The sequence below is a fragment of the Cupressus sempervirens genome, chromosome 2 (genome assembly GCF_028749045.1).
Source record: "Cupressus sempervirens isolate cs-2001-9-10 chromosome 2, ASM2874904v1, whole genome shotgun sequence".
NCBI classification, from domain to species: domain Eukaryota; kingdom Viridiplantae; phylum Streptophyta; class Pinopsida; order Cupressales; family Cupressaceae; genus Cupressus; species Cupressus sempervirens.
In genome coordinates this window covers 482,445,872-482,455,088 of record NC_143119.1, presented here as the reverse complement: position 1 = coordinate 482,455,088, position 9,217 = coordinate 482,445,872, and the positions used below count along the sequence as shown (strand labels likewise).

The 9,217-nt window shown below is 35.8% G+C and overlaps 1 protein-coding gene across 6 annotated transcripts in view; it reads right to left on the bottom strand.

Moving 5' to 3' along the window:
- Positions 1 to 1,164: 1,164 nt before the first annotated feature.
- The window catches only part of LOC149573126 (putative ion channel POLLUX-like 2), a 412,830-nt gene continuing 404,777 nt past the window's right edge, over positions 1,165 to 9,217 (bottom strand). For 2 of the 6 annotated variants that reach the window (XR_016360040.1, XR_016360038.1), the window contains 10 exons: positions 7,984 to 8,076; positions 7,626 to 7,752; positions 7,461 to 7,537; positions 2,765 to 2,812; positions 2,580 to 2,649; positions 2,410 to 2,483; positions 2,160 to 2,270; positions 1,932 to 2,069; positions 1,704 to 1,811; positions 1,165 to 1,611 (listed from right to left, as the gene is read on the bottom strand). Coding sequence is in view for 2 of the 6 variants with exons in the window: in XM_089814304.1 (XP_089670430.1) it covers positions 1,962 to 2,069; positions 2,160 to 2,270; positions 2,410 to 2,483; positions 2,580 to 2,649; positions 2,765 to 2,812; positions 7,461 to 7,537; positions 7,626 to 7,752; positions 7,984 to 8,076 (708 nt within the window). In the remaining 4 variants the exon portion in view is untranslated. Of the gene's footprint in view, positions 1,812 to 1,931; positions 2,070 to 2,159; positions 2,271 to 2,409; positions 2,484 to 2,579; positions 2,650 to 2,764; positions 2,813 to 7,460; positions 7,538 to 7,625; positions 7,753 to 7,983; positions 8,077 to 9,217 lie in introns of all 6 variants that reach the window. The other 4 variants (XR_016360041.1, XR_016360039.1, XM_089814304.1 and 1 more) reach the window with 2 other exon arrangements.

The following is a 9,217-nucleotide window of genomic DNA, read 5'->3' as shown; positions in this document are numbered from 1 at the left end:
CGTAGAGCGGGCGGCACTACTGGCAGATATGGCAGCAGTGGTGCAGGAGGGACGTGGCTACGCAAGGTACAGAAGCGGCTGTTCGAGTTAAGGATGCGGCTGAGCACGAGATGCAGTTAGCTAGGAGGTAGGGTATGGATGCTGCACTTCTTCTAAAGGAGGCCATCGAGGTTAATTCTCAGATTCAAACAGATCTCCACAGAGCAGGTGTATGAGTTACATCGCTAGCAACACTCTTCTTGGACGCCCCCTTCTCTCTAGTATTTCTTTTGTTGTCTGTAAGTTGTCTCCTAATTTTGTTAGTCGTCAGGAGATGACTGTTCTTTTTAGGGGGGATGGCGTCAGCCGACTGGATGCTCCCGACGGTGTTTCTGTAGCCGACGGAATGACTGTTGTCAGTATTTGTATTTTGTAGCCGACGGGTAAATATTTTGTAGCGGACATAATGTTTGTGGCCGACGGACTCTTTCAGGAAGGTTCGGCGGATAGTATTTATATCCCGTCCGGAATCATTGTAAATCATCATGAATTTTTTATCATTAATCATTCATCTTATGAAGCATAATGTAATGTCTGGCATATGCAAATATAATTTTGCTATTCTGTTCCAATGTCTGTATGCATTCACTTATTTTACTCGTACGGTAAACACATTGCTCTTGTCATCTTGTGTAGGCATCTATTGCACTTGAAAATGTGTTCAACCATGGAAGGGTATGCACCCCAATACTGTTTCATCATTTTTTTATTTGTAAAGTGATTCATGCATTCATAGGCACACACATTTTCAATTTCAAAAGAAACAAGTACATGGTAACGGTTACAAGTTCAAAGAGTAGTTCTGTTACACATCTAGTCTATTTTGTGTTGAACTCAAGGCTGTGAACTAAAAATTTAAAATACTCACACAACATAGATAGAGGGGAGGTATCACCATGTTACAAAATATCAATATAGAGATATGCTAGATGTAAATGAAGAACTATTATAATGATAATATACTGAAACTTCAAGGTTAGGGAACCTATGAAGCATGGAAATCTGAGCTGTATTTGCTTGGTATTAAAAAATATAATCTAGAATAATTACGAATAAGATAATTTCTGCTTTATATAATTTCTTTTTAGTTTACATGTCAAGGAAGCAGATCATAGAAAACTACTCTTCCTCTAAATTATTGAAATATAATCTTTCATCAAAATCAGAAATAGCTTATATACAATGTCTCATTCATCCACATTATCCTAAAGGCTAATGTATATGCCATGCACACTTCGACAGATAGAGGCAAAGAAAGGATACATTATGTTCAATGACATACCACTCAAGGATATGTACCATTTATGTCAATAGCTTTAATTAAGTAGTCGTCTCAATAATTACAACACAAGGCAAGAGGATCTAAAAACCAATGCCCTTCCTTAAAAAAAGAAACAAGTCCACTACTGGTAGGTAGATTTTCCTAGATCGCATTATGGAATCGAGAGATCTGAACTGTTCCCCACTCTTAAAAAGTATGCTATTTTCCACAACTAAATACTGATGTGACAACCATAGAGTCTGCATCACCAAATTTCAATGCGCTTCAACTTCATTATGTTGGTTAAAAACCTGCCATGAGAAAAGTTCTGATTTTTAAGGTCCATTACTGTCACAGAAGACAAACATAAGCCAGTTAACATTCACAGATTTGAGTTGCATACTGCATACTGTCATATGCTATTTTCCACAACTAAATACTGATGTGACAACCATAGAGTCTCCATCACCAAATTTCAATGCGCTTCAAATTCAATATGTTGGTTAAAAACCTGCCATGAGAAAAGTTCTGATTTTAAGGTCCATTACTGTCACAGAAGACAAACATAAGCCAGTTAACATTCACAGATTTGAGTTGCATACTGTCATACTGGTGTTTTTACTGGGATCACCTTATGGAATCGAGAGATCAGGACTGTTCTCTACTCCTGAAAAGTAAGTTCTTTTCCATAATCAAATTCTGATATGACAACAAGAGAGTCTCCATCACCAAAGCTCAGTGATTCATATTTGTTTTTTGGGTTTATAATCTGCCACAAGAGAAGCTCTAGTTAATGCCAATTACAGTGGCAGAAGACAAGCATAAGCACAGTCAACATTCATAGACTGGAGTTGCATACCGTCTTGTTGGCTAATCTATAACCAATAGCAACTTCACGACGCAAGATAGCTCTCTCAGAGAGCTCATAAAATGAAGGATTCTCTCCTTTCTTCGAGTAAAAACTAATATCCTGACAGTCAATTAAGAAATCCTTTTTATCTATTTCATTATAATAATAAAGCATTCCAATCTCCTGTAACATTTTCACAAAGAAGAGATATTAAACCCATATTTACACAATAATACCAGTTATCAGGTAGAAAGCTTACCTTAACATATATCTCGCTGCCCCAAGAGTTCAGAAGCTCTGTCCAAATCTCATTCATTTCATTGTGGACTGCCACTGAAAATAACCAGCAAAAATAGGTGGTGACATTTATTGAACTCTCTAATTGGAAAAATGTTTAAAAAAAGCTACAATCTCCAAAGAGATGTAAACCTTGAGCTGTCACATGACCCATCAACTCTTCTGTCCCAACATACGTCAGATTTTTCTTTGTATTGCATACCTGTTTGAATGAAGAGAAAATTCAATGGATGGATATCACTGCATACAACTAGTGCACTGAATATAGAGAATGGATAAAATCCTTTTAGTGAAAGTTTCCAAAATGATGTACTTACTTGTTTTCCAAGTTTTGTTTCAAGAAACTCTGCTACAAGATTAGCAACCTGTTTCAAGAGTGGTTATATCATTCAAAAGGATAATAATAATGCACAAGGAAATAAGAAATAACTTATGCTAATGGATGTACTTTGCTTTCCATTAACTTTAGTGAGGGCTCAAATTGCGACCCATGCAATGCCAGCACAGAACTTCCCTGCCATTACTCATTGGATAGGACTAAATCATAAATGAAAGATGGGAAAAGTAAACAACAGAAGGCTAAGGCTAGTATCCTCATTAAAACAAAAGAAATAGAGCTTGATGGTGGGTACCCAAAACAACATGTTTTCTATTGGTGTAATGTTTCATTCATCTTGGACATATTTTATTAAGTGTGAGATTGCAACTATTTAAGAAGTTTACTTATGATAATTTGAATATTTAGCTACATTTTTGAGGGACAAATTTGTTGGCAAAATGATCAGTGCTCCCCTCGGGATTCGTGGCATGGTTTAACCGCCTCATATGGATTCTATAAGTCTAGTGGTTGAATCATACATTGATAGGTTGATCTTTTGGTGCACCGACAACAACCACTTTAACAAGTGGTATCATAGCTTGGTCACATGTTTGAATCCCCTCGGCCAACGTTAAGGGGGAGATTGTTGGCAAAATGATCAACACTCCCCTCAAGATTGATGACATGGTTTATTTGCCTCATGTGGATTGTATAAGTCTAGTGGTTGTATCAAACATTGATAGGTTGATCTTTTGGTGCATTGACAACCACCACTTTAACAAGTGGTATCATAGCTTGGTCACAAGTTCGAATCCCCTCGATCAATGTTGAGGGGGAGATTGTTGGCAAAATCGTCAGCACCCCCTCTGGATTCGTGAAATGGCTTAACCACCTCTAGTAGATTCTATAAGTCTAGTGGTTGTATTGAGCATTGACAAGTCGATCTTTTGGTGCAACGAAAACCATCGCTCTAATAGCGTCTCCAACTCTAATATCCTATCCGTGTTCATGAAATGGTATAGGGACTCAGGGATGGCCATGGGACATCCCCCCGTCCCTGTCTCTTATTTCTGAAAAGTCAACAGAAGCCAGAAATGTTTCGGATTCGATGGTAAGTGGCCTGCTCACTCTAGGGATGTTTGGGACATCCCTCAACCATCATAGGGATGGCTGGACATACCAGGTGTGAAAGACAACTTTTAAATTTAAAAATTGACTTTGGTTTTAAAAAAACACTATTCTGTTACATTGTGGGTCCCTCCCTCCAAGTTTATTGCAAAGTCACATATGCATTACATGTTGAATCATTTCACCATTTGTTTGATAGCAAAAAAGGTGGAGCAACAACAAGAGGTTTTGAAGGAAGCCATTGAAAGATGAACAGAAACTACAAGAGATAGAAGGAAAAAAGGCCAAATATCTTGCTTAGGCTTAAAAGAGGTAAGTTTCCTTCTTTCTTTTAAATTTTTTTTCAAAGCTTGAAGCTTAAAACATTCAGTTATTTTTTAGGCATTTTTGAGTATAAGGTTGCATTCAATCTCAAAAAAATGAGAAGCAATGAGGATGGTAGTGGTAGTGATTCACTATCAGACTCGTCACCATGACTTACTATCTTATGGCAAGATACAAATGACTTGCTGCAAAGAATTACCATCTTTGACAAAGATACAAAGGACTTTTAAAGGAGACCCATTGTCTCAACATAGCATACATGAAATAAATTACAATGAATAAACCTTCAGAAAATAGGTTCTAGCATTCTCCTTAGAACATACAAGATTTTGACATGATGTCTCAAGCAATCATTATTGATTCAGCTCCACAACTTCCACCATTCATTTATGTTTCTTAAACTTGCATCTTCCACATCTCTTCCACACAACTGTAACTGATTTGATCTTCTCTCCATACCATCTCGATCATCACTAAACATCAATTAGGTCAGTCAAAATATGTCGGCCGCCAATATGCAACTGTGGTGAAAGTGTTCCTATCTAGGAGATAGAGAGGACCTAAAGCATCATAACACAATATCCAGAGCAAGCCTGAACATCACACATGCTTGGAACACATTCTGCAAAGACAATAATTGGGTAACATGTAGCATACAAGAAGTCATCTCGAAAAATCTTCTTCAACGTTAAGCCACTCAATGAGGATCCCTAAAAAACAAAGTGAGATGTAAAAATCAACACAACACATCATCTAATATAGTCAGAACTACAACAAACCTTACTGCATCACTATGGAAACAACCACACATAATTCTTCATAACTAGAAGGCCAAGAAAACATAGTTATGGAACATATCACCCAAAAGGCCAATAAAACATAATTATTTTCTACTAGAAAATTATACTTAGACACTACACATACATTATAAGCCTTTCATTGAAGCTACAAGGCAAGACACATCAATGGGGAGCATTTTCCTGACCAATCTTGACAGACACCCAAACTAACAACAGAGCTATCAACACTAGGTACCTGAAACATGGAAGTGCAACATCCATTGAACAAAGAATCTATGCTCCAAATTGCAAGGCCATACCATCACACACAAGGAATGAAGAACATTCTTTGTGGTAGTTACTCTTCATTCTCCAATGATCAACACACCTTTTGAAGCGACAAATTCTCATCAAGAGAAACATAGGGTATAATGCAATGACCTATAGCATATGCAAAGCATTCTTCCAGGTAGCTACTAGAACACTTCTATGCGAACACACTCTTTAATATTCTCCAATGATCAACACACCTTTTGTACTGACAAATTCTCATTAAGAGCAACATAGGGTATGATGCAACAACCTATAGAATCATACAATCATTTGCAATAGTGTCATGTGTCTACTTATCATCTCAAAGAATCAATGTTTCCAATCCTCATCTCAATATTTATCTAGAAGACAAAGGATATCCTTGGATTTCTCCCTTTGGAAAAATGCACACCATCTTATGGATTTAGTTAGGAGGTGCAATAACCCCTAGCTCCTCTTGGAGATATTAAAAAATATCCTTAGGGAGTACTTTTGTAAAGATATCTGCAATCTAATCCTTTGTAGGAATATACTCCAATCTGACTTCATGTTGTGCAACCTATCTCAAAACATGATAGGTGATAGAAATGTGCTTGGTCCTAAAATACATCACCGGGATGATTAGAAATGTTTAAAGCACTTGTATTTTTGGATTTCTATATTTCAGGATTCCTAGCTTTTCAATGATCCCACCTAGTGAGCAGTAAGGATCACAATGACACATTTAGAAGTGTCTTTTGATTCTTTGGGTGTTCTCCAATATTCTACAAGAGAACCTCTATTTTTCGTAAATCATTGAGTTGGATCAATTCATCTTTCTATTGCTTTAATTGATCATGTGGTCAAAATTGGATTCCAATGTTGTTGTAGTGCCTTCTGCAACTTGGGTGCAATATTCTAAATTTTCACTTAGTTTTGTTATGATTTATTAATTATTTGACAACTTAAGTCTAATGTCAAAAAGGGTGTGATATAAATTGATTCCTACCAACCTTTTGTACTAGAGTGATGCTCTAGGAGAGGGGATTGGAGCCTTATACAATATAAGCAACCTATAGCCTTTAGGAGCAGAAAGCTTAGAGATGTTGAGAGGTATTATTCTACATATGACAAGGATATGCTTGTAATCATACATGCATTAGGCCAAATTCAGATTGTATTTTTTAGGAGAGAAGTTTGTAGAGAAAAGTGACCATAACATCTTGAAGAATTTCCTTGAGCTAAAGGACCTTAAAGAACGACAACAAAAGAGGGCAAGAAAAATACAAGCTTATGATTTTGATAGAGTAGAGGGAAGAAAAATGTGGTGGTGGATGCCTTTTCTAGGAAACCCATTTTTGTGTGCTGTGTTTGAAATTTTAACTGATTGGAAATCCCATCTTCTAGTTAACTTCTCTAAGAATATTTTTGCATGTGAATTATGTATGGGAAGATCTACTAGTTTTTCAATATTTTTCCAAAACTGCCAGAAAATGCCACTTACATCAAAAAAAGAAAATCATAGTTTGGTTTCTCGTGGTTTTTTTTTTTGTGTTTAGAATAGTTATCAACCATTTATATAAGATTGACTAGGTTCCTTTGGTCTAAATTGATATGAAGTCTTAATTCAAACTCCTCGTTTGCAAGCTTTTTATGTGTCATATAAATGATATTATTATTTAGGTACATCTTGAACTGAGTTCTGTAAGGTACCAGAGTTCTTCCATCAGAAGGATGAGCACACGACATCAAGCAGCAACTAATTGAATAGACAATAGAGCTTTCATGCATGAGAACAAGAGTTCTCTTTAAATTTTAAAAAATTATGTTGGAAATAGTAGGAATATGAATCATCCAAACAGAACTCAGCAAGGATTTAGCATGGTGCTAAGCACTTGGAACTATGATGAATTTGTCAAACAGGTTATTATAAATATAAAATTTCATGGCTTAAAGAATGGAAACACTTTTAACCTGTAATAACATAATAACAGATAGAGGATAACTTCACTATAGTAATGCTAAATATACATGCATGGATATATTGATCAGTACACACTGAATGCATGAATTCAATTTAATACTTGAATGCACTTAGCCTTACAATGTGATTTGTCAATGATTATGCCTACAACATCCATTGTTGATTCTATTCTAGTTATAAATATGTACCTGAACATTATTTTCTTTGCAAATCTTTTCTGCCATAAGAAGAGCAAAAACTGATTGCTTGTCAGCTTTAGATGGATCTGCAAAATTCAGGAGGATTATCAAAATGTGCAAGATGGCAGGTGGATATTTATCAAGTCACTCTCTTTTTTGAACGGATTCTACTACCTCCTATATGCCAGCTTTTGTCTGAGACCACTACTATTGACAAGGGTAACTTATCTTCCTTCTTGGAGCCCATGTCTATGTCTTGTATAGCATCCTTTAGGTCTGAGTAGTTGTTAGGGTTCCCAACCTGAAAGACAAAACTCAATTGGATTATATTTTTGTCAACAATAGCAATTTAGCAAATGCACCGATTAGAATAGTATATTTTTTGTACATTTAGAATGATGTTCCTTAACAAAGACGTCATGCACAAATTTAGGAGAAAAAAGTCTTCAACGATTACATGGAAATGATTTGCACATATTCCTGCAGAAGTTAAAAAATCAATCAATTCTGATCTTGAAATTAGGAGACATACCCTATGTGTGACATGAACATTCTTCAGTTGCTCTTTGTTTATTCCATTCTCTAAACGTTCTCTCTCCTGAATTGGAGCCTCTGCCAGTATTATCTGCAATTACCCAAGAATGCAATGTATGTTTAAAAACAACTTTGAGTTTGTTCATCATGCTGGATGATTTTCAAGTTCCATGTGGTACTCAATAGAAACAGGAAACACCATTTTCTTCAATGTATGACATCCAAGTAAATGAAACCCAAATCAAAAAAACATCAATCACATCATCAAATGATCCTCCTATAAATCTTTTCCTATAGATGAGTTACATTCTAGTTCATCATAAGTGAATGTATAAGATGCTTTGAAATCAATACTAGAGAAAGTATGGAGGAATTGCACTTTTTCTTAGGAATGTTCTTCTGCCATAGAAAAGGGTTAGAAACGGGTTTGTATGTTTCCATTTAGATTTTGACCATTGAAGGAGATTGTAGCAGGCTAGCAGCAACAACTCTTTTTTCTAGAAATAGACATAACAGTCTAAGACAGTTCATCATCTTACTTTTGTCTTTATAGAAGATAAAGTATGGATTTACAAAATGAAAAGTACCATTACAAGAGTCCATAATTCTTATAAGAAAAACAGAGGATACCAGGGTAATATGGCAGCAAGTATACATTACTGTTACAAAACTGGGCACAAAAAAGTGGTTAGCTTATCTGATATACAAAGAAATATAGAGCTCTGATAATAACAATGATTGGAACCATGTTTGCAACAAAATGACATAAAACTTCAATTCAAGGGTCCAGATAATGGTTGGCATCTCTGGGCTACAGTATGCCACAATGAGATGGTTAAGTGGTCCTGAATTTAAATACTATCATACAAACTACTTCAATTATTATATCAAATTATTAAGTAAAAATTAATAACACAATAAATAACAAATCATGTTGGCCTATTTAAACCTTCCAGATACTTCTAGGAAACCTTTATAAGGAGAGGGCTGGTATCGTAGGGAGCCATCGTGGAGTTATATTTTCTTGTGTATTTGTGATTCTTGTTAAAATTGAGTCTTTGTGTTCCATTTCAGAGGTGGAAGATCCTCCCTAGTCTGAAATTTGAAATTTTGATGGGAGCGTCTCCTCACCCTATCTGTTGTCTATGCATATTTGTAAAGTTTCCTTTGGACACAACTTGGACATTATCCCAAAAAAGAAAAGATATCTACTTTGTTGAAGATCTATCAAT